We start from the raw sequence: 25,796 nt of genomic DNA, 5'->3' as shown, positions 1-25,796 counted from the left end.
TAACAGATTGGTAGATTTTAGTTACAGTACAGTTTGCTGCAGGCATCCTTCACGATAAGTATCACAAAATGTTTTACAAAAAGGAGAAGTTTTGCATAAACGTAAAGATTAGAAATAATCACAGTAAAACCTCAGACTTACAGACACCTCGGGAATGGAGGTTGTCCGTAACTCTGAACAAAGTACAGTTCGGGCTCCGGATCCAGCAGCTGACACTCCAAGCCAGGTTTCGGCAGCAGCGGAGGTCCTTACTCAGTGCTGGCATGAGTTTGCAAGACTATCCCCCTGGAGGGGGTGAGGGACTGAGAGAGAGAGAGAAAACAGCATGTTCCCCTCCTGGGAAATGGGGGTGAGGGGAGTTTAAAAACAGCCCATCCCCTTCCTTGGGAGGTGGGGGGAAGGGGTGAAAGCGGTACAGACCCCAGTGCTGCTCCTACTCCGGCTGGCTGACTCCAGCTGCCTTGGGCTGGCAGTTCTAGCATCTTGCTGCAAGTGGCTGCTCTGTACGTGCGGGTGGGGTGGGGTGAGGACAGGCAGCCCAGATGTGCCTACCTTTAAGATGCAATAAAGGTACAGTACAGATTTGCTTTTTTTGGGGGTCACTGCTGCTGCTGCCTGATTGGTTATTTCCGGTTTCGCAAGGTGTCTGGTTGACCAGTCAGTCCATAACTCTGGTGTTCGTATCTTTGAGGTTCTACTGTAATTGGCTTTTGGGGTGGGGAAACATCAATAGGGATGAAGCACTAGGGAAAGGACATCTCGTAAGTGAAGAGTCATGAGGAGGGGAGACAGAAGAGCAAAAAGTTGGCCAAGACCTATAAAGCTATTGACAGATTGCACATTACAGACCACCCAATTGTCCTCATGCCTTTATCGGACAGTTGGGGTAGTTTGGGGCACACAAGCTAATAGTGCTTACTATCCTGATTCTCCATTGCGCCATTCCTACGCATAGTTTTATTGTGACAGTTACAATTTTTGTATTCTTGGGGCAGCTGCCCAGCCCCTGGTGTAGACAGGGCAGCCTGAGGGTTATGCTAGGGCTGCTGTTGTGAGGCTGGTAGTGGTGGTGAAACTACAATAGCTGAAATCCAGTGTACACGGTTGCCACTCTTCTCCCTCACGCTCCTCCCACGCAGCCAGTGCCAAGGGTCATGAGTGGGACTGCGTAAAGCTTTGCTGCTGGGGTCTGTGGTAGCTATGTTATGTACATTGAAAACTACCATTTTTAGAAGACTGATGTGCACAAGCAGGAGATGAGGTTAGAGCGGTAATATGGACCAAATCCATAGTTTTGAAAATCAGGAAGGAAATTTTTTAATGGAACTGTTAGGAAACCAGGTGATGTGATGGAGGTAATATGACCCTGTTCCATGAAGTGAGAGGGAAATCTTAGCAGCATTTTGAAGTTCCTGACAATTAAAACCAAATCCAAATCCCATTAAAGTCAATGGGAGTCTTTCAATTGACTTTAATGGGCTTTGGATGAGGGCCTTAAAAAGCAGAAGTGGCTGAAAGTCATACAAGACTAAATTGCACTGGCAGAGATAGCAAGTGGTTAAGGCATGGATTAGAATAGGAAGGGGATGGAGTCGGTCCAAAGCAGGCATGTTTAATATGTTGTAGAAGTTAATATACCTTAGCCAAAATCTTAAAAAATGGGCATCTAAAGTTAGGGTGGGTGCTCAGCACTTCTGAAAATCAGGCCACTTACTTTTGGGCCTAAATATATTAGGTTCCTAATTTTAGACACCCATTTTTAACAATTTTGACGATCGAGGATATCCGAAATTAATAATGTTTTCTATTGTTCAGAATATACTAAAAACAGCATGCTGCATGAATGGCAGTATGTATTATTTAAGATTAAACTATTGTGAAGATCATATAGTTTCCTAATGGTTACATATAACCTTACAGTCGGAAAAGGATTTTCTTAGCAATTTCTAAAATACGTATACGGTCTGTATAATATAGAATAAAATGGATTCCTTCTTGAATTGTCACCAAAGTCTAAATTCATATAAGCATGGTTTCTAATAGAGACTATGGCTGCAACCATAATGTGTTGGAACAGTGGAATACAATATTGAAACCATATTTCTGTTCCATATGGGCACCATTAGCATGTTACCACTCTGTGTGAGTGGGGGAAAGAAAAGCAGAGAAGCCTTGGGAATCAGGGTCCTAATGGCTTTGTATGGACACTAAAGACCTAAAGGCACCTTTCATAAGAGTAGGGATTTGTGCTAGTTTCCTTTAGCAAAGTGCCCCCATTTCTCCCTACCCTCGTTGTGCAGTGTACTGTGCTCCTGATGGTTGCCATATGCATTTCAATGGTTTTGTGTGTATATATAGTGTCAATAAAGCTCTTGCTGGCACTTTGGGAAAGAAGGCATTCTAAAATATATATGCATCCCACATGTGTGATTAACATATTCTTAAAAACTCATTTATTGTGCCAACTAATTGTATACATTTCAACGGATTCCATAAATTACCCTTTTTATTAGCATGTCACTCAACAGTGTCCATACCAATTCTGTCTTTGTTGCCATAGTAACTGTACTTACAAGGTAAATGTGTTTGTCTCTCTGCCTCTTGTAAAACCCACAGACTTGTGATTTATGAGCTGTCACGCTGAATTAATCATCATACTTCACTATTCTATTTAAATCCGATATAGAATATTATAATAGTAGATTCACTTATCACCCAATAAGATAAGAAGGAAATCATAACTTTGGTCAACTCTGAGAATTTTTTTGATCTAGGAGAGTATTTTAACACTATTGTTGTTCACAGTGCAGCAAAGACCAAGAGAAGATGCATTAATGGAATTAACAATGAATGACTATGATTTTAATTCGGGGAAGAAGTTGCATTTGTTAGATATGGAGATCCAGGAGGCATTTCTTTGTTTCATGGCTTCATTATTAAAAGGTTATAGGTCATACCTAAGGCCAATAACACAGGCGCCTTCTGAGACAGCAACAGATGCAAGTTCCCTCTTTGAACTACAAGGTAAAGATTCATATTCTTGATTTTTAATCATAAGCTAATAAAATATGCAAAACCTATTTTTCACTGGAGTGATGAAGAAGAAGAAAACATTTTCATGTTACTGTGCTGAATGGAAAAAATCAAAAGACGATGTAATGGTAGTGGGCAAAAATGATATGTTGCCACTGGCAAAACAGTACTGAAAAGATTTTTTAAAAAGTATTGAAAAGATGTCTAGTTGATAGTATTTGTTAACACAATAATAGAGACATTTCATAACAATTGCTAGTTTTTAAAGATAATTGTTGTAGAACTTCTGTAACCATTATCCTATTTGTTAGTGAAATACGTGCTGTTTCCTTTGCTTCAAAGTGTTCTTACATGCATATACTTTGTTTTATAGGGTTCTTAAAAAGTCGAGATCGATCACATCAAAAATTCTACACATCAATGACCAAAACTCAAATGTTTATTCGCTTCATTGAAGAATGTTCCTTTGTTAGTGATAAGGATGCAAGCCTTGCATTTTTTGATGATTGTGTAAATAAAGTAAGTGTGGTTTTAGTACGTTTGTAGTACTTGATTTATATTTTTTCCATTGCTCACTTCCACAGGTACTGTAGATAGCGTAATATGTTTGTATATAATTGTAATAAGCTTGATATAGCTTCATTATAAATTATTTCCATTTCTCCTTTTTCTTTTCTGTTCCACTTCTGTTTTCTGATGCCCTAGTGTAACTGTTACTCTAGGGTCACTTTCCACCGATGCTGAAGTGGAAATTCGGGTAAGTAAATAGCTAGATAGCCCAAGTATTCAAAAGTGCATCTGCAATGCTCTGTGCATGCATGCAGGTTGTGATTTGACCATGCACATACATAGACATTTTGAAAGTTTTGGCCCATATTAAGAAATATGATATTCCTAATAATTTGAAGAGTTGTTCTTCCTACAGTTCACCAGCACAATACCACATTCCTTAAATAGTAGTTTAGTTTTCATAGGATGTATGATATTGTTTGGAACTGAATAGTATCAATTAGTTACTATTTATTTTTATACAGTAAACCTAAGATCCACTTGATCTTTGCTAACATTGGGTTGATTTCTTTTAATCAATTCTACCTCAGCACTTGCAGCTTTTCTAATTTATTAATTTTAAAAAGTTGTTTTAGTACAGACCCTCTGATGTATAATGAGAACATTTATCTGTATCTTTATTCTTTATACTCCTAGGCAATAACAATTATATATGGTTCCCATAAATCATAGGCCTCCTTCCTGTTGTAGCTGTTTTATATCTAATTCTTTTATTAATATTCTACTTTTACCTGTGGATATTTCTTAATAGGCTTGCTATCAAATGTCTTGGATATCTTGAATGGAATTCTTCAGCTAGCACAATACATTATTATATATTTTGAAAAATCTTTATCAAGTTTTCTTATGACACTTTTGTGGGTAGCATTAATTTAGCATCATGGCTTCATGCTGCATTTAATGGAATGCTCTCTGCTGCGGTAGTTTCTTATTGCCAGGCTGTTCCCATATCTCTAACACACACAGAAGAGAAAAGATAATTCTGTCAAGGGCATGTGGGAGTTCTCCAGGATTGTGAGTGGTGTCTTTCAGCAGGTTATTGACCAGTAGCTATTGACCATAATAGAGACATTTCATAACAATTGCTAGTTTTTAAAAGATAACTTTTGTATAACTTCTGTAACCATTATCCTACTTGTTTGTGAAATACGTGCTGTTTCCTTTGCTTTACTAATTTCTATTTTAATCCAAATCAACTCAAATTATTAATTTAAAGTGGATTAGTTAAACCACATTAAGCCCCTACGTGAAAATTCTTATTCAGAATTAAAGTAGCCTTAATTCAGTTTATCTTAATTTGTTTCCAAAGTGAATTAAACTAAACTGAATTAAGGGCTACTTTATGTGGACACTCTTATTCAGAATTAGATATTTAATGTGGTTTAATCAATCCACTTTAAATTCACACTTTTAGTTAATTTAGAGTCATTTTTCTGAGTTCCCCATGTAGACAAGCCCTAAGGTTAGCTTTTTGGAGAAGGTCTGAATGCTTTGCTGGATTTGGCTCATAGTGGCAGGTCGTTTTACAGCCAGAATGCTGAACTTCCCATGTCAAAGTAGGTTCAAGTTTACTGCGTCATTTGCAGAAGTAAATTTGTTTAGCCTAAGTACCACCCTGACATTAAGCCCAATCTCTGTTTTAGTGCATACGGTTGACAGTTCCCAAAATAGTGCACATGCACTCAGTTGCCATGTTATGGCTTTGGTACAGGCAAAACACTTATGTACGCGCTTTTACTGATGAAGTTAGTTCCATGTGCTAAAGTGGGTGGGCAAAATTGGCTTGATCCTGACTGAACAGTCGACCTCTTATTTTCTGCATTATGCTAGAAGAGTGTGTATCTGTTTAGGAAGGATTAAATTGCAACCCACCATTTTTAATATTATTTGGCCATAGTGTACTGTAACAAAAAGTTCCTGTTAATATTGTCGGAAATATAAGACCTGCTTGTTGTCTTGCTAGGTACCTGGAACATTCTGTTCTGGGACATTGATGTATAAGCAATGCATGCTGTTGTCTAGGATTTCCTGTAAAGTAGGTCACCTGCTGTTTGTTCCATGGGAATTAATGTTGAAGATTATTAGAATAGTTACTTGTTAGGGGGCAAAGCACAGGAAAGTCTGACTGAAGAATCCGTACTTTGAAAAAAAAAAAATCTGAGAACAGCTCTGACTTATTGTGCGGAAAAATTTGATTGGTATTTTATAAAGTGTAGTAATTTTGCATAATTCTCCTTTTCTGCTTTTCCAGCCTTAGGTCAGTTTTCAAAAACAAATTAATAAAAGAAAGCATAATTGTACATGTTTCTAGACCATGGATTGATTTAATTAAACATTTATGTTAAACATTCAAGATATCTTCACAATTTAACAGCAAAAATCTTTAACGGCTTCCTAGTGAAGCATGTGACCCATGTTAAACTTTTTAAGAAAGGAAAATTGCAGACAGACAAGAATGTACTCTAGTGACTAACGCTGCTGAGCAGCATTCAGATCTAATTGCAGTGCGGACTAATTGTGTGTCTAATGTTAAATAGGGCTTTTATTCAAAATGAGATGATTATACAAATGCCAAGTTCACTCTGTTACATTTCATTTTATTTTATTGAATGGTTTCAGTGTGCATATAAATCAGTGTCTTAGCTAAAATTATTATTTGTTCTGGGAGTTCAAACAATACTCTGACGGAGGAACTCTTACGTTGATGCTGCCACTATACAATCAGCAAATAGTCTATGCAGGTCTTAAGACAAAGCAAGAGGTTCTACTTTTAGAAAATAAAATAAAAATCAGTGTGTTTGAGTATAAGGCTGGGAGCCTGGAACTCATTTATTCCTGTCCTAGTTCTTTCTCTGCTTCATTCTGTGGGCAACCTGTCTACAGTACGTCTGTTTCCAATCTCTAAAATTAGGATAATACTTACTGTCTCATCAGGATGTTGTGAGAATAAAAGTCTTACACAGTGCTTTATAATCCTTGCATTGCGTTTTTTGTCCAAGAATCTCCATGAACTTTACAAAAGTGGGCAGCTACTTCTAAAGATAGGGAAACTGAGGCACAGAAAAATTGTATTACACACCTAGGATTTGCTGATCTCCATGGAGTAATTTCTCCCAGCCAGACCTTTCTCAATAGGATGACTAGATCCTCACAAAGGGATTTCTTCAACTTCAGAGCAATAGTAAGGACCTTTTACACTGTATTCCTGGGCCCCTGTACCCCTGATATTGGTTTTGGGTTTATGATATAAGGCTTACTAAAATTAAAAATGCAAGAACTATACTATAGGAAAATCAACAGTTAGCTGGGTTATTCTCCTCCTTCCCATCCGATAACCAGATATTTATATTGTCCATCTGTCCATGGCTGGAACAGTACAAAGGTACCTGTGTGGTTGTCTTTGAACACAACTGAATGATGAGGTTGCCTACCACCATCTTGTTCATCTTTAAGATAACCAATTTTATGGTATGTACAACTGGAACCAGTATGATGGCCCTGTTCCAAACCCCCACCATGGGAGCATCTCAAGTCAAGGCATAGTCTCTTATTCATCTCAATTTCCCCTACACAGAAGCAGTTCTTTATGGATTATCTATTTTGTATACTAAAAGGACATTGCTACTTAACTTGCAATATTGTGGAAATTATGAATTCCACTATATTAGGCTTCCACTGCACTTTTGACAATGGGAGCCCCAATATGTGCAGGGTTGACAGTGGGAGTCCCACGCAGCCAACCACAGAAGACCCCACTCTCAGCCCCAGGCAGCCAACAGCAGAAATTCACAGAAAAGTAATAATGAACTTTATTACCACAAATAATAAGGTCCATTATTATTTTTCCGGAATTTTCCTTGGCTTGTCTGCAACTCAGCTGCAATTTTTGACTACTATCTCACAATTCAAGTAGGGCCTTAGACATTGCTAAATTGTTTCACAAGATTTCATTTTTCCTGAAACAATTCAGAAATACTTCAATCCATATAAATTACTGAGTTTAACATACTTTATTGCTGAAACCAAAAATAAAAACTTGTTTCTGTGGTTTCTTTAAATATTTCTAAAGATTTTAAATTATCAAGTAAAGTTTATTTCTGCTTTTTAAAGAGCCATATGTTATTGCTGTTCACATGATTAAATAGCTAATCCTCTCAATCTGTCTCATGCAGTAAAATGCATAATTAAGAGCATCTCTAAGTACCAAAAAAGCTGTTTTATCAAATTTTAAATGTTTTCAAGGATCCTTTCAAAACTATATTATATATGTATCTGTTACACAGTAAAGAGAGAAACTGTGAAATTATTTTAATTTTATGTTGCTGGAGTAATCAGCTTTTTCTGTACCTGAATCTACATGTACAGACTTCCAGGAATCGACAGTGTCAATTTGTAGGTTTCATAGTTTAAGTTCAGCAAAGTATTTTTCTATAGAAAAAATGCCTTTTGCTAAGCTTTTAAAAAACAGGCATTGTAGTCAGTGACAGTTTAGCACAAAAAAAGCCCGGGTTCAGAGCGTATCATTTTCCTAGTGTTGTATGTTTAGGATGGTACAAGGAGTTTTGACTTGCAGGATGCATGGACAAATTGTTTGTTTCAGTGATCTCCAGTTGAAATCTAGCTCAGGCTAGTAATTGACAGCCTGCGTGAAGTGACTCAGTAAGTTGTTTTATTGGTATTATGGTGTTGACCACAATATATAGGAAGACAAAAACCGTACCAAATTGTAAATTCATCAGAATAGTATCTGAGCCCAGTTTCTAGGGGACATATTACCTGTTCAGTCTCCATTCCTATTGACTCATTAGCTTCCTTGCAGAGAATAGACTGCCTACTCATCCCTTGGAGAGGTCCCTCGAGGTCAGGCATGCAGCAGCTTAGGGAAGCCTATACTGCTGCTGCTCATGGTATGCTTGTGTGCATAAACAGAAGAGTTCAGTCTGTAGGCTCTTCAGTTTGGCACTTTTGACCAGCACTACATTTTTGGCTTTAAATGTACTTTTAAAATATATTAATTATAATTAGTGTGAATCGTCCTGAATTTTAGTGCAGGTTTTATTTATTTAAAATCTGTATAAGCATAGTGCAACCAGCTGCTGTTGATACATGTTTAAACTTGAGATTCCTTTTTTAGGGGAGTTAACGGAGAAAAACATTTGCACTTTGTTTCAGCCAAGTACAGCTCTGAATCCGGATTAGATAACGTGCCCTTGCAATTTCTGATATAATGATGCTTAAAGTGGGCTGGAAGACGATGATGTTTACTCTTCCAAAAGAGAGCAAGAGCACATTTTTAGATCATTGCATTGAATGTGAAGTAGGTGTCATGGTATCTGAGTTGAACACAGCAGCTGCAAAAATTGAGCATTTTCGATGTCCTAGGAAGGAGGCTGACTTCCCCCTAATGTCAGTTCATTGATGTTGGAGAGGTGCATCACGTTACCAACAACAACAAAAAAAAGTTGCAAGGACAGAAAGCCAGGGTAACTAATTTTTACAAAAGAGACAGTAGCAGAGGTTGTTGATCTGACCAGTCAGCATTTCTTGCAAGAGAGAGTTTGCCATCCAAACACAGTAAAAGTGCAGTTCCCTTCTGTGTCTGTGATAGGTAGGGCCCTACCAAATTCACAGCCGTGAAAAACGCATGAAATCTGGTCTCCCCCTGTGAAATCTGGTCTTCTGTATAATTTTACCCTATACTATACAGATTTCATGGGGAAGACCAGTGTTTCTCAAACTGGGGGTCCTGACCCAAAATGGGGGTATCAAGGGGGTTGCAAGGTTATTGTAGTGGGGGTCACTGTATTGCCACCCTTACTTCTGCGCTGCCTTCTGAGTTAGGTGGCCAGAGAACAGCAGCTGCTGGCCAGGCGCCCAGCTCGGAAGGCAGCACCCTACCAGCAGCAGCCCGGAAGTAAAGGTGGCAATACCCTACCAGGCCACCCTTACTTCTGTGCTGCTGCCTTTGGAACTGGGTGGCTGGAGAATGGCAGCTGCTGGCTGAGGTTCCAGCTCTGAAGGCAGCATCACAGAAGTAAGAGTGGCAATACTTTGACCTACCTACAATAACCTTGTGACAGGCCCCCCCTGCCCCCCGCAAAGTCCCATTTTGGGTCAGGACCCCTACAGTTAACACCCTGAAATTTCAGATTTAAATATCTGAAATCATGAAATTTTACAATTTTAAAAAATCCTATGAATGTAAAATTGACCAAAATGGACCGTGAATTTGTTAGGGCCCTAGTGATAGGATTGAAGACTTTGTAAGTGTTACAGTTTATTAGTTGCTGGTGTTATGCCTTCAAAGTGCAGTCAGACTCATTTCAGATGAGTTGTTGGTGCTTTTATCCCCAGTGTATTTCTTCCAGTTTTCCCTTTCAACGTTCTGTGGTGTGTTTTGTGTAAACACAATGCACTTGGCCATTAGGATCCTGACTGCAAACGGTATGAATTTGCTGCTGAGCATCTGTAGCTCCCATTGACTGTAATGGGAGTTGGGGGTGCCGAGCGCACCTGAAAGTCAGGCATAGGGACTTAATGAAGCTTTTGTCTCTCCTTGAAGTGGATAGATTTACCATCCTTCTTGTGCAGTATTCATAGAGAAATGCATGTTTAAAGGAAAAGAATATATCCTCCTACAGATCCGGTATGTGTAATAAGCTTATTAAAAGCAGCTGAAAGCTCACACAGTAGGAGGCTAAGTTTAGGTATGTGCTCAATCACTGTCTTTGAAGGAGAAAAGACTGAGGGTAAAAACCCAGTACATTGTCTTACAGCCAAGGGAGCCTGCCATATACTTGACATACATGATGAAGGTATATGGCATGACTTTAATTTTAATTGCAGTCCCCTTCTTGTTCTTATCGCAGTAGTTCGTTTCACAGCCACACAGCCATTCATGTAATTTAAATGTTGGTGTTGGGCTAATAAAATGTGTCCCGGGTGAGAAATAGTAATTGAGTAGCTTGTTTTGAGAACCATCGGAAATTCTACAGTTTCCAGCGCAATTGCTGCTGACGCACACAAACGATTCAAACTGTAATGCCAAGAAGATCTGTTGGTATGTGGTAAAAATTCTTTTTTTATTCTTCTTCTCTTCTCTCCAGTGGAACAACCACACTTCCTTGTAAGAATGTTTCTGTGGCTCAAGGAATGGAAAGAAAAGCTTTCAGTAATATTGCTAAGCCACCTCTGCTTCCTTTTGGTTCTTGAGGAAAACAGCGACTTTTGTTTTGCCTAATTGAATGTTACAACTGAGTCCGTTTCTTCCTGTCTAACAAGGAGCAGAAAGTTTGAGCAACATCCGTTACTTTGGATAGGTCAGATGCCTTAAATCTGGCATCTCTTTAAATATGTGTACGCTAAGCAGACAAAGATTTGCTAGTTTATATCAATTACAGAAGTTAATTACTATGTAAGGAACTAAAATTGCTGTGCAGAGCTGTCTGTTCTCACTAAATTACACTATTTGGGTCAGGTTTCTGTTACTAGTCCAGTTAGCGATCAAGTTGGAATAGAAGAATAGCTGTAAATTTTCATATTGGAAAATTAAATTGAAGCAATTTCTTCTGTTTGCACACAAGTTTCGAGTGGTTTACCTCTGAAAGATGGTGTTCCTCACAAAACCAGCTGCTCTGGACAGCTAAAGGGATCCATGAGGAAACAAAATGGCCATGAGCTTATTATATTAATGAAAAATAAATTTGTCACTAAACAGATAAATGTTCTGAGATGGCTATCTCAAAGGTGACCATCAGGTCGGTGTTGGATGGTTTGTTTGTAACTATTTTTAGCACTTCAAGTGTCAAAAGGTGTTTTCTTAGCAGCATTCCTTCCCTGGTTTGGGGGCTGTCACATACATTTAGACTGGAAAAAGGCTTTAGCAAAAAGGCGCATCAACATGACATAGCTAGTCCTCATTTAACCTCCCCCCAACAACTGTGCCTCTCAATCATCACCTTGCCAGGAGTTCCTAGCTCCCAAATACAACCCTTTGATGCTAACATTTCATACTGTTTGCCTGTGCTGTGCAATAGACTTATGTTAATTTCCTGTAACCAAATATAACTTTGACACACACTGTTCTTGTAATTAAATTTCTGCAGGTAGATATGGACAAGAGTGGTGAAACACGGCTTATAGAGCTGGATGAGTCCTACAAGAGTGAACACACAGTTTTCATAACACCACCTGAGATCCCTCACCTACCTAATGGCGAAGAGCACCCTTTGCAGTACAGGTACTCAAGGGAACAGCATAAAATACTTGCAAACAACAAAAAAGTGCCCTGTTGCCTTTCTACAGCTAATTTATAGAGCTGTATTGTGATAGCTATAGAATACAACTTTTCCAGCCCCACAATTTTTCATTCTGTAAAAAAATCTTACATGTGAAAAGCCTGCTGTGCCAACTGAATTGAAGCTTTAATGACTTATTTGTGTGGCCATCAAATTACTTTATTCAGTATTTTAATTTTAGTCACGCTGTCTGTTAATATTGATATCTAAATTTTAAAACTGAACATTCAGGGTCAGAGTCTGCAATTTACAGAAGACCTCTTGTAAAATAGCGTCCATCAGCTCCCATTGATTTCAGTACAAGATGAGGATGCTTATTTCTTTGCAGGAGACACTGTATCTCTCAGAATCAGGCCCTTGGGTGAAAACTGATGATCTTAATTTGTTTGTTACATTGCTCAATTAAAATGGACTTTTAGTAATCTAATTTTATCTTTCAGATGGGTTTGTAGTGCATATATTGATTTTTATGGGCCTCTGTGTTCTGCTTGGTTCATTAGAGACTAAATCAGCACATGAGTTTCTTCTACTAAGTACAGTCAATACTAATGCATTTGACTTGTGCTAATTTATTGGAATACTAATAAAGAAAAACTGTTACTTAAGAATCAAAATTGGTTAAGTGGATGAAACAAGTTAAGAGCTTGCGTGTTTATGCAAGTCATCCAGAACTTTCAGTAAAAACCTTTGTTCATCTTACCTGAGGAAAGTATGACTGCTTTTATCCACTGACATTCTTAGACCTTATGTTCACTTCTGATTGAAACTGTGTTATAAAGGTTAGATTATGGCATATTTTTCTTTTATAGCTATAATGGATTTCCTGTGCTGAAACTAGATTTGTTTGACCAACCTGAGGGATTCCTGACTACACCAAATAATAAACTGTCTTCAAAAGCCAGTAGTCCCAACAGCCCATCCCCAATGTTCAGGAGAACAAAACAGGTACTTTGAAATATTTAAATTACTAGAGAAGTTTTAAAAGTTTATAAGGGCCTTCTGCTTCCAAGCTTAGTTATCAATACCCTTGGTTACCATGGTTGAAGATGCAACTAAAAATTATTTTTGTCACCAAGGGCTGGTCTACGCTGGGGGGGGGGGGAATCGATCTAAGATACGCAACTTCAGCTACGTGAATAGTGTAGCTGAAGTCGAAGTATCTTAGATGGATTTACCTTGGGTCCTCACGGTGCAGGATCGACGGCCGCGGCTCCCCCCGTCGACTCTGCTACCGCCGCTCGCTCTGGTGGAGTTCCGGAGTCGACGGGGAGCGCATTCGGGGATCGATAGATCACGTCTTAAAGAGACGCGATATATCGATCCCCAATATATCGATCCCCACCCACCGATACGGCGGGTAGTCTGGACGTACCCCAAGAAACTTAACTTGGGCAACATTGATGATTCTTCTTCAAGTGCTTGTACACATATATTCTGTTGTCGTGTGAGTTTGGATTCTATTGGCCAGCCATGTCCACTGGGACCTCTGAGCGTCCCTGTGCTCCCAGCTCAGGGCATAAATGGCGAGGTGATGCTAACTGTCTCTCAGGTCCTTCTCATCACCCATGGCTTCAGGTAGGAACTCTGCAGTGTCCAAACCAGTTTGCTCACTGTGTGGCCTTATCACCAATAGTTAATGATAAAATTAGTGTAGATTTACCATTTTCCTTCCCCTTTTTTTATTTATTCCCTGATCTTGAGAATGGTTCCCCCAGAGATAGTCCAGTACTGTGTTCACCAAAAGTCTCCAGGATTCAAAATATGTCCCACCTGCAAGGCAGTAATGCCTTTTAATGATGGATACAGCAGATGCCTTTTGTGTCAGGTACTTAAGTTGTTCTCAAAGACAACTTAAAAAGCTAGGAGGCACGCTTGAAAATATTTCTGATGGAGAAATCCATGTGTCCCTCCTCAAACCCTGTGGTCCCTAGGGCTGAAAATCTTCTCTGATGTGGATGTCGTCGGATAATAGCTCTCAAAGCAGAGGAAGAAAAGAGCATTCTGATTTTAAGTACTTTTTTTTTTTTTTAATCTCGCAGTTAATTGCGATTATTTTTTTTAATAATGTGACATCCCTACCAGAAACCTTTCTGTTCAATGACATGTCCTCATGATTCTTGAAAGGATGAGTCCCACACTGAAAAGTAAAGAGGATTTCAGCCATCCTGGAGACATGACACTAGTATAGGAATCCCATATTTCCTTTTTTCCCCATGATATATACCAGTTGTAGCTCATAATTTCCTGTAGAGACTGCTAGACTTGGAGTTATCTCTAAATGATTCTCTTTTTCTACTTAAGGGCACAAGGACCTTTCTCACCTTCCTCTTCCATAGTTATTTAAGAAGGGGACATTTTTTTCTGCCTTCTGTTTTATGCCACCTGTGTCATCAAATCAGATGACCAAACAAACTTTTTACACTATTTTTAGGGCAATCTCCATTCTATTAGTATTCATTATTTAGATTGCTATAGCACCGACAGATGGGTAGATTATCTTCCTGTGTGTTTGGAAATACAGTTCCTCTCCCAAAGAGTGTACAGTCTACAAATACACAAACATAAATGAGAGGTTGTGGGAAAGAATTACAAGCAAAGTGATCAGGGTAGTAACAGGTACACATTTTTTAATTACATGTGTGTGTTCAAACTCACTAAATTCCCCTCCCTTTTTCTCTCTTCCCTACTTATCCTCCCCTTATTGCAATTCCAGTGATCGTACACACCCCTTTCTCCCATCTGTAAATCTCTTCCCTCCACATAAAGGAGCAGTCCAGTGATGAGATAAATAACTGAGATAACTAGATGTCTGTCAGCTAGTTTCTTGTAGGCCTGATAGTAGGGATTTCTCCTTAGCGGGTGGCAGTCTCAAGGATCAACTCAGGAAGAGTGGGGTCAGTTTGTGGGGGATGAGGTTGTGGAGTTTCTCTTGGAGTTGTTTGGGGAAGGATTTGATGATATCCTTAAATTCCTGGGTGGATTGGGGTGTGGGGTCATCTTTGTGTTCTTTATAGTAGGTGGTGACCATTTTCACAGCTTTATTGAAGTACCTTATTTCTTCTTCCCTCCCCAGCCATTGCTATAGATGACTCAACATTTCTTCTCTGGGCTTGTTCAGATACATCTGAAAAAGAAATGTCCAGGCCTTTTCAAATTGTAATACAAGTTTTTAAAAACAGATTTTCTCTAGTAGGTTTTACAGTCTGACAATATTGATAAATCACCTAATGTCACTTGTTTCTTGCTTTACAAATTACTGATGAGCACTAAATTGGAAGTACAGTGGCATGCACACATTGTGCTTAATTTAATTAATGAAAATTTCTTTTGAGTATATGATTGGTCATGTAATCAACTTTTGCTTAATGAGTGAGCACTTGCAATCATTACTGCTACAGAGCTCCCTTATCACTATTCAGTTCACTATGTCTTGATTTTTATGATCTGACGTGCCCCTGACTTAAACAAGTATTTTAAGTAGCTTATTTTCTCCTCTAATGGACAAGTGCTGAGAATTACATTTCAGATGAATATTTGCATTCTGTATATGTAGTAATGAAATGTCTTTTAAAATCATTAACATTTAGCAGTACAAATAGTTTACCCTTTAAAATGTAGAATTCTGACCCTACTGTATTTATCCATGTTTCTTTCCCACTTCTGGCTACAACATGCGGTTTCTTGAGATATAAAACAGTGCCAGGCCCCTAGACTTTTTATTTCCATGTCTTTTGCCTCTTTTTTTTGGTCTTAAAAATGCCTTAACAGAACAGCCTCCTTCTTAGCCTTGCTATATAATACTGTCCATTTTCTTTTACCTATAGACGGGATCCAAAGATAACATTGTGTTCCAAATTTTCAGTTTGTAGCTGGTTGATAGATGGTCTCTTTTCACAGAGATCTAGTTGATATTATTGGTAACAAAAAACAGTTTGCTGGGCCTTTCACCAGTATCATAAGCTATGACATCTTGAAGAACCAAACCTCTGCAATGGTTTGGTCTTAAAATCACAGTGAGTGCTAGATCATAATGCATCCAGAGTGTAAAAAAGCTGAAAGTATCTGTGCTTTCACTGGTCTTCATAGTATTCTTCTACAACGCTTGGTTGTCTTGTCAAATAAAAGGAATTACTGTTTTGTCCCCATGTTTCCTGATCTTAATCATTAAGAAAGTGAGAATTAATCAAACTGGAATATTCAAGATCATTGCTAATAAGAACTCAGGTTGTATTAGGAATCTTTCATCTTTGGAACCCATTTCTGATCTTTCACCTAATTTAGCATGTAGAGGTTTTAAAATTATTCCAGGCTGGCTTTCATGAATTTGCCGAGAAACTGTATGAAAACAGGGTTTCCTTCCCTCTTGTTCCTGGTGACTGAAACCTAATGGACACATAACAAAACAAAACAAAAAATTTAAAAAAAACCACCACCAACAAAAAAACATTGTGATAAGATTCTGTACTTCTACAGTATCTTCCCTCTGAGTACTTTATTGTGGGAGTATTAGTAATTAAAGTCACAATATAAGGATCTCTGGTGCAGAGTATGCTGTTCTAACAACGTAAATAGTATGTGGCAATACCTCATGGTAGTTTAATAGTAAGTAAAGAATGCGGTGTACAACTGTGAAAGTGCCTGGGGGTAGTAAGTAGGCAGAATATAATACCTGAGTTGTAATCTGGCTAGAAAGCACCCTAGGATCTATAATAACCACAAGTGGACAGAACTTAGGTTCTATATTTCCTTTGAAAGAAGTCACCATTTGTGGTATGGTGCTCTTTGACCATGCTGGGTGTTTTGGCTCAGTGCTGATTCAGAAAAATATCTTGTGTCAATTTGATAATGCTATTTCCTAGGATCCAGATAAACCAGCTAAATGGTCTTTTGAGGCCTCCTTCCAAATTTAGACCTAGTCTAATTATGCTTAGTTCATGAAATCTGACAAGATCATAGCAAAATGACATGGCTGCCGGCCATACCCCATCCACCTAACCTTTGAGTGTGCAAACATCCACAAAATATAATGGGTGTTTGAAACTTGTTTGGAAAGAAGCACAAGATTTAGGATCTTCTGGTTTGGTTGGTTTTTGTTTTCTTTACTTTGAATGTTGTCACGATTTGGAATTGGACAATTCCTTTTTGGTATCTGTCAGTATTATGAATTAGTCTCGCAAATGTATGTTAATATTTGGTTATAAATCAGATGCTTTTGATTAGAATCATGAGAGTACCTTTCCATGACACTACACAAATGATAAAGGTAGAAATGAGGGGGAGGGAAAGAGAAACTACATTGTATAGAGGATTACTTTTTTTATTTATTTTGTCTGAATGGACAAAAAAAAACTATTGAAAACTGAGTTGACTTGGAGGCCTGTGCTGACAACTGAGTAATTTCCAAGACCTAATATACAATATATTTATATAAGGACAGCTAATCACCTTGAATCACATTCTCCGTTTTTCTCGCTGTGTGTGTGTGTGTGTGTGTGTGTGTGTGTGTGTGAGAGAGAGAGAGAGAGCGAGAGAGAGAGCGAGATGGGGGAGAGACTATTTGTTTATGCAAGCAGAAGGCTTCAGTAATTTAGTATAAAGTCTTTGAGAAGTAAGTAGCTTTTTTTGTGTGCAGTTAAGTCCACAAGAGCTGATTCTACAAGACACATCTCTGCTTATCTCAGATAAGAACTGAGCCCCTTGTGTGGTGCTGCTTCTCCTGCCTCTCGTCCAGCTTCTGGCTTCAATTTCAGTGTGTCTAAACTTCTTCTGCCCATAAAGATCTCAAAGCACTCATGCAAGGTCTCACTTTTATGAGCAACTGATTCATTTCTAAAAAATCAAATATGTATATTAAAGCTCCTAACTGAATACCTCTTTACAGGAAATAAAGTCAGCCCATAAGATAGCTAAGAGGTACTCCTCCGTTCCTCAGATGTGGTCCAGGTGTTTGCTGCGTCACTGCTATGGCCTATGGTTCATCTGCCTTCCTGCGTATGTGAAAGTGTGCCATTCAAAAGTCAGGGCTCTGAGAACTGCATATGACGTGCTGCGAAAAATGCATACCAAAAAGATAGACCCCCCTGATGAGGTAAAAAAGTGAATCCTGGGTTTTTTGTTTTGAATTTTGTGTAAATTCTGTTTATAAAATAAAACACTAAAAATGTCTGTTTTCAGGTATGTTACCGGGTGCTTATGCAGCTATGTGGGCAATATGGCCAGCCTGTGCTTGCAGTGAGAGTCCTTTTTGAAATGAAAAAAGCCGGTATTGACCCTAATGCCATTACATATGGTTACTATAATAAGGTAAGTGTTTTGGGCAAGGACAGGAAGAAGGCTGATATATTCTTATCATTGTACATAATTAAATAGCAAACAAATTACTGAAGGAATCATTTTTATAGAAATAAGTTAGAAAATTGCGCTTTTTTTTTTTACATTCTAAGATTTACTTTATTAATGCAGCGTGTTTCTTGCCAGTTTGATTTAAGTCAATGAACCACTTTTTGAACATCCTTGCATTTGAATATCTTAAGCAAATCTGTAACAGAAAGCAAAAACTTCTTACAATCATTTAATCTGACTTTATTCATTGAACAGGCTGTTTTGGAAAGCACCTGGCCTTCAAGTAGTAGAAGTGGCTATTTCCTATGGACGAAGATCAGAAATGTTGTATTAGGAATAGTGCAGTTTAAAAAAGCTTTAAAAAAACTACCTGCCAACACACCACAAGCAGCTCTTTCCGGTAGAGTATTCATACATTTTTATATACGCTTACATTGATGAGCAAATTGCATTTAAAAAAGAAATCTGTCAAAGGATTGAATTACTTCTATATTATTAGTTATTTAATAAAAATTACATTAGCGTTAATATTTTTAAATAAAAACATTTGTTTTCTGTCTTACAACTAAAATGCCAAATGCTCAGCTGTCTACTTGATTCATGTTACTAGGACACTTCTCAATGCAGCATGTATTTTATTATGTGACTGACTTTTTTTAGTCAAAGTATCACTGCTGATAACTGTGGTATAGATTTGTGTGTATAATAGATATTGTATATAAGGTTATGCTAATACATGCTTTCTTTGTACTTTATTTCATCTGACATGGTGTCTTATTAACTATTGTTTTGCTTTTAACTTTATACGTTACCTAGTAGAGGGGAATTACACTGTTAAATCCAGTATGAGTATTTGGATTATATTAAATGTAAAATGTGTTGTTTTAACTAAGTATTGAAGAGTCATTAAAGCAGTTATATTTTACAGTTCTGTACCTTAACTTTTCAAAATGCATGAATCATTAGTTCTTCTTCGAGTGCTTGCTCATATCCATTCCATTAGGTGTGCGCGCGCCGCGTGCACGATCGTCGGAAGATTTTTACCCTAGCAACACCGGCGGGTCGGCTGTGGAGCCCCCTAGAGTGGCGCCTTCATGGCGCTGAATATATACCCCAGCCGACCCGGCGCCCCCTCAGTTCCTTCTTACCGCCCCTGACGGTCGTTGGAACTGTGGAGCGCGGCGTAGCTGTTCTCCACTCTCCCTAGCTTACTTGATCATTCAGAGTTATAGTTATAGTTGTAGTTCTAGTGTTTATAGTTAAATAGTTTTTAAAGTTGTTATAGTTGTATTGTAGTTCAGGGGGTTAAGGGGGTCGTCTCCCCCTTTCTCCCCCGGCCGCGGGCCCGGGCTCATGCCCAACGCTCCCGGCTTCAAGCAGTGCGCCTCCTGCGCTAAGCCTATGCCAACGAGCGACCCTCATGACTCCTGTTTGAAGTGCCTGGGAGAGTCCCACCAAACAGACAAATGCAAGATCTGTAAGGCCTTCAAACCAAGAACCAAGAAGGAGCGGGACTTTCGGCTCAGGCAACTCCTAATGGAGGCGGCACTTAGCCCGGACACTCCTTCCACGGGCCAGACTTCGGTGCCTAGCACTTCGGTGCGCAGTGCCCCGGCGGCACCGGCTATGACGACCACGCGAGTGGCGTCAGACAAGCCTCCCCGGCACCGGACCTCGTCGGCACCGCAAACACAGCAAGTGCCGCGGCGCCGGTCATTATCCCCAGGGCATAAAAAAGCCCATAAGACGGGGACGTCCGCGCCGAAGACGCCGGCTCCCCCAGTGCCGGGGGTAGAGCCGCGTCCGCCGATGGAGCATCGGAAACAGGCTCCTCCAGCACCGTCGACTCCGGCGCCGAGGCCGTCGAGTCCGGTGCAAATAGCGTCTCCACCGAGGCCGGCGGTGATACAGTGTCTCCCGTCGATTCCAGAGACCTTCGCGGCGGCGACAGACTTGATAGCTCTCACGGAGCCGGCACCGCCTCAACCACCGGCACCGACTGCACCGTTGACTCGCCCGGTACAGTCAAGAGGGAAACCTGCCTTGATGCGCCCTCCATCACAAGGGCTGGAACCTCGGCGCCGATCCAGGTCCCGAAGCAGGTCCCCACGCCGCTCGCAGTCCCGGCACCGAACGTCTCGGCACCGGTCGTACTCGCGGTCAAGATCTTCTTCGCGGCACCGCTCTACGTCTCGGCACCGATATGATCGTCGGCACCGGTCAACGTCGAGACGTAGTTCTCGGCACCGCCACGCTCGACGCTCGACGCCGAGGGGCCGATCCCGGCACCGGGCATACTCTAGGTCCTCGTCGAGGTCCAGATCCGATTCCCGGCACCGACGAGGTCATCGGCACCGGTCGCGGTCCCGGCACCGATCGCCGGCACCGCACAGAGATAGATCATCTCCGGACCGGCACCGTGCGGCACCGCAGACCACGGGGATCATTCCATCTTTCACGGCACCGCCATGGCCGTCAAGATCAGCGTCTCGATCCTCAGAGGACCTGTCGAGATCGGCATACCCCCCTCAGGGGCAGGCCGAGGAACGAGACTTGGGCCATTGGCAGGAGAGGGCAGAGGACCACCCTCATGGACCACCTCACTGGTCGTTTTGGACCCCGTGGGCGTACCACCAGGAGCAAGGGGCTTCGTTACCATCGACCTCTCGCTCGGGTCACTCGGTCAGAAGGGCCCCAGAATCCACCATCTCTCGGCCTCCGCCTGGAGGCGTAGAGGCTTCTGTGTCCACACCACCCGACACCGTGGACCCAAGTGCCGGTGATGCTCCGACCCAAGACCAGGGGGACCGGGACCCCCCCTTGGATCCACTACCACCAGAGGCGTCCTCCTCCTCCTCTCCGGATGAGGCAGTGGCGGGCACTTCATGCACGGGTCCCCCTCCGATAGATCTTCGGGCTCACCAGGATCTCCTGCGCAGAATGGCCCGTAACATGGACCTGCAGACGGAGGAGATAGTGGAGGTGCACGACCCGATCGTGAACATCCTTGGATCGGATGCCCCTTCGAGGGTGGCGTTACCCTTGATCCGCACGATCCAAACGAACGCGGATACGATATGGCAGACTCCTGCCTCCATTCCACCCACTGCGAGAGGGGTGGAAAGGAAATACTTTGTCCCATCTAAAGACTATGGGTATTTGTACACACACCCCCAACCGTGCTCACTGGTGGTGGAATCAGTGAATGCACGAGAGCGCCACGGCCAGCAGGCTGCAGCGCCAAAATCAAAAGAGGCTAAGCGGCTTGATCTGTTCGGCCGTAAGGTTTACTCAGCCGGAGGGCTACAACTTAGAGCGGCGAATCAACAAGCGCTACTGAGCCGCTACAATTTCAACTCCTGGAACTCTATGGGGAAGTTTAAGGAGTTGATTCCCCAAGAGTCCAGGGAAGAGTTTGGAGCCATGGTTGAGGAGGGTAAGAAGGTGGCTCGGACCTCCTTACAGGCCTCCCTGGACATAGCGGACTCGGCCGCAAGGACCCTGGCCACAGGTATCGCTATGCGTAGGACCTCCTGGCTCCAAGTTTCGGGTTTGCCCCCTGAATTACAGCAGACCCTACAGGATTTGCCCTTTGAAGGACAGGGGCTGTTCTCGGAGAAGACGGACTCTCGATTACAGAGCCTCAAAGACTCCAGGACAATCATGCGCTCCTTGGGGATGCATGTTGCGGGTCCCCAGCGCAGACCATTTAGGCCCCAGCCTCAACGGTTTTACCCCCCTCCACCTCGTCAGAGACAGGACCCTGCCAGAAGGCGAGGGCGAGGTGGTAGGAGAAGATGGGCTGGCCCTCAACCTGGTCAAAACCAAGGGCCACCAAGACCACCTTCAGGTCCGAGACAGAACTTTTGAAGGTGCGGTCGAGGACGACGCCCCAGTCATCCCCCAGGATCCAGCTCCCTCCTTTTGGGATCACCTCTCCCACTTCCACCGTGCTTGGTCCCTTATAACTTCGGACCGTTGGGTCCTCCGCACGGTGGAGAGGGGATACGCTATCCAGTTTTCTTCTATCCCCCCCTCCCACCCCCCTTCCCCGTCCCTCTTCAGGGACCCTTCTCACGAGCAACTTCTTATGCAGGAGGTTTCTACGCTCCTGGCCATGGGGGCTATAGAGGAGGTTCCGATAGAGTTAAGGGGCAGGGGATTTTATTCCCGTTACTTCCTGATCCCCAAGTCCAAAGGAGGTCTGCGGCCCATCTTGGACTTGCGCGGACTCAACAAATTCGTAGTAAAGTTGAAGTTCCGCATGGTCTCTTTGGGGGCCATCATCCCTTCCCTCGATCCTGGAGACTGGTTCGCCGCCCTCGACATGAAAGACGCATACTTTCATATCTCAATTTACCCACCTCACAGACGTTTCCTGCGATTCGTGGTAAACACGGTGCACTACCAATTTACAGTACTTCCCTTCGGCCTATCCTCGGCCCCAAGGGTGTTCACGAAATGTATGGCGGTCGTGGCAGCGTACCTTCGTCGGCAAGGGATACAGGTGTTCCCGTACCTAGACGACTGGCTGGTGCGCGGTCGCACCAAGGAGCAAGTTCAAGCTTACGTCCACAAAATAGTGCACACATTCAGCGAGTTGGGCATCCTACTCAACAAGGACAAATCCACTCTAGAACCTACCCAGAGAATAGAATTCATCGGCGCAGTTCTAGACTCCAGTCGTGCACAAGCCATCCTGCCAGACAATCGCTTTGGCACCATCACGAACCTCATTCAAGGGCTCAAGGCCTTCCCAACTACCACGGTGAGGTCGTGCCTCACCCTGCTGGGTCACATGGCTTCCTGCACGTACGTAACCAGGCATGCCAGACTTCGACTTCGCCCACTTCAAACTTGGGTGTCATCAATATACCGTCCACATCGGGACAGCCTGAACATGGTGGTCACGGTCCCGAACTCGATCCTGGCCTCCCTCACCTGGTGGCTAGATCACAATGTGGTCTGCGAGGGGATGCCATTTCACGCCCCACAACCCTCCCTGCACCTGGTCACAGACGCGTCATCTCTGGGGTGGGGCGCCCATCTCAACAAACACCATACCCAGGGCCTGTGGACTGCATCCCAGTTAGCCCTACACATCAATGTTCGGGAACTGATGGCGGTACGCCTGGCGTGCCAGGCATTCCTCAGTCTCCTACGTGGCCGCTGTGTGTTAGTTCTCATCGACAACACCACGGCCATGTTCTACATCAACAAACAAGGAGGAGCACGTTCGTCAATTCTATGCCAAGAGGCCATTCGCCTGTGGGACTTCTGCATCGCCCACTCAATCCATCTCACGGCATCGTTCCTCCCTGGAGTCCAGAACACTCTAGCGGACCGGCTCAGCAGGTCCTTCCAAACGCACGAGTGGTCTATCCGTCCGGACATCATACATTCCATCTTCCAGAGGTGGGGGTTTCCCCAGATAGACCTGTTTGCATCTCGAGACAACAGGAAGTGCCACGTGTTCTGCTCCCTACAAGGTCGAGCTCCGGGCTCCCTCTCGGACGCCTTTCTGCTTCCCTGGAAAGACCACCTGTTTTATGCCTTCCCTCCGTTTCCTCTGGTCCACAAGGTACTGCTCAAACTGCGCAGAGACCAGGCACGGGTAATTCTGATCGCTCCTGCGTGGCCGAGACAACATTGGTACACCACACTGTTGGAGCTCTCGGTTCAGACACCGATCCCGCTTCCGTTGGATCCGGATCTCATCTCTCAGGACCACGGCCGGTTGCGTCACCCCGACCTCCAATCACTCCACCTCACGGCGTGGCTGCTCCATGGTTCACCCAGGCAGAGCAGCAATGCTCGCACTCTGTGCAACAGATTCTACTGAGCAGTAGGAAGCCCTCAACACGGACCACGTACCTGGCCAAATGGAAGCGGTTCTCCTGTTGGTGCGAACAACGAGCCACATCCCCGTTGCAGGCACCCATTCCCCTCATTTTGGACTATCTCCTCTCCCTAAAACAACAGGGGTTGGCGATTTCCTCAATTAGAGTTCACCTGGCCGCTATATCGGCCTTTCACCCAGGGGAACTCGCGTCCTCGGTATTCTCTAACCCGATGGTCGTTAGATTCCTCAAGGGCTTAGACCGGACGTACCCTCAACATCGTCAGCCCGTCCCGACGTGGGACCTCAACCTGGTTCTCTCCAAGCTCACAGGTCCTCCATTCGAACCACTAGCCACCTGTTCACTTTTGTACCTATCCTGGAAGACAGCCTTCCTCGTAGCCATCACCTCAGCAAGGCGCGTTTCTGAACTCAGGGCGCTTACATCCGAGCCCCCTTATACAGTTTTCCATAAGGATAAAGTGCAGCTTCGTCCACATCCTGCCTTTCTCCCTAAGGTGGTTTCTCCTTTTCATATCAACCAGGACATATTTCTCCCGGTCTTTTATCCCAAACCACATGCCACTCGCCAGGACCAACGTTTGCATTCCCTGGACGTACGAAGGGCCCTGGCCTTCTATATTGACCGCACAAAGCACTTTAGAAAGACGACGCAACTCTTCGTTGCAGTGGCCGACCGAATGAAAGGCTCACCGGTCTCCTCACAACGCCTATCCTCCTGGATTACGTCTTGCATCCGGACTTGCTATGACCTGGCAGGTGTCTCAGCACCGCATCTCACCGCCCACTCCACGAGGGCCCAAGCCTCCTCGACTGCTTTCCTGGCGCAAGTTCCGATCCAGGACATTTGTAGAGCGGCGGTTTGGTCATCAGTCCACACGTTTACAGCTCACTATGCACTAGTGCAGCAGTCCAGGGACGATGCTGCCTTCGGATCAGCGGTTTTGCACACAGCATTGTCTCACTCCGACCCCACCACCTAAGTTGGGCTTGGGAGTCACCTAATGGAATGGATATGAGCAAGCACTCGAAGAAGAAAAGACGGTTACTCACCGTTGTAACTGTTGTTCTTCGAGATGTGTTGCTCATATCCATTCCAAACCCGCCCCCCGTCCCCGCTGTCGGAGTAGCCGGCAAGAAGGAACTGAGGGGGCGCCGGGTCGGCTGGGGTATATATTCAGCGCCATGAAGGCGCCACTCTAGGGGGCTCCACAGCCGACCCGCCGGTGTTGCTAGGGTAAAAATCTTCCGACGATCGTGCACGCGGCGCGCGCACACCTAATGGAATGGATATGAGCAACACATCTCGAAGAACAACAGTTACAACGGTGAGTAACCGTCTTTTACTGCCTACAACTCTAAGTAAAAAAAGACAACAGCTCTGCAAGTAGCATGTGATGTTAGAAAACCATAGCACTTGGATAACGTTTCCAGGAATCAGGTTTTTTTCTTATTAGTCACTGGTCCAGGACCATTACTTTGAAAAGTCTGTCACAGAGCTTCTAGCCCTAGAGGGTGATGTATTTGATTTGAGCCTTGATGGTCCATGAGACTCCTCATTTTAAATGTTATGGGCCCCACTCTCTACCTTGGACCAGTATTTCAGGGTCTCTATGCTACTGAAACTGTCACATTCATTTCATTTGATGTCTGACCTTGACATTTATGGGACTGATTATTGTAATGAAAGAATT

General features: G+C 42.8%; 1 protein-coding gene across 2 annotated transcripts in view; it reads left to right on the top strand.

The window, feature by feature from the left end:
• DENND4A (DENN domain containing 4A) overlaps positions 1–25,796 on the top strand; it is a 119,320-nt gene that overhangs the window by 70,931 nt on the left and 22,593 nt on the right. For both annotated transcript variants that reach the window (XM_034783867.1, XM_034783868.1), the window contains 7 exons: positions 2,806–3,024; positions 3,407–3,552; positions 11,709–11,842; positions 12,710–12,845; positions 17,782–17,988; positions 18,075–18,203; positions 18,498–18,642. In XM_034783867.1, the coding sequence (XP_034639758.1) occupies positions 2,806–3,024; positions 3,407–3,552; positions 11,709–11,842; positions 12,710–12,845; positions 17,782–17,988; positions 18,075–18,203; positions 18,498–18,642 (1,116 nt within the window). The remainder of the gene's footprint in view (positions 1–2,805; positions 3,025–3,406; positions 3,553–11,708; positions 11,843–12,709; positions 12,846–17,781; positions 17,989–18,074; positions 18,204–18,497; positions 18,643–25,796) is intronic.

This window comes from Trachemys scripta, chromosome 10 (assembly GCF_013100865.1).
Source record: "Trachemys scripta elegans isolate TJP31775 chromosome 10, CAS_Tse_1.0, whole genome shotgun sequence".
Lineage (NCBI taxonomy): Eukaryota > Metazoa > Chordata > Testudines > Emydidae > Trachemys > Trachemys scripta.
This window is presented reverse-complemented; position numbering and strand designations above follow the sequence as displayed.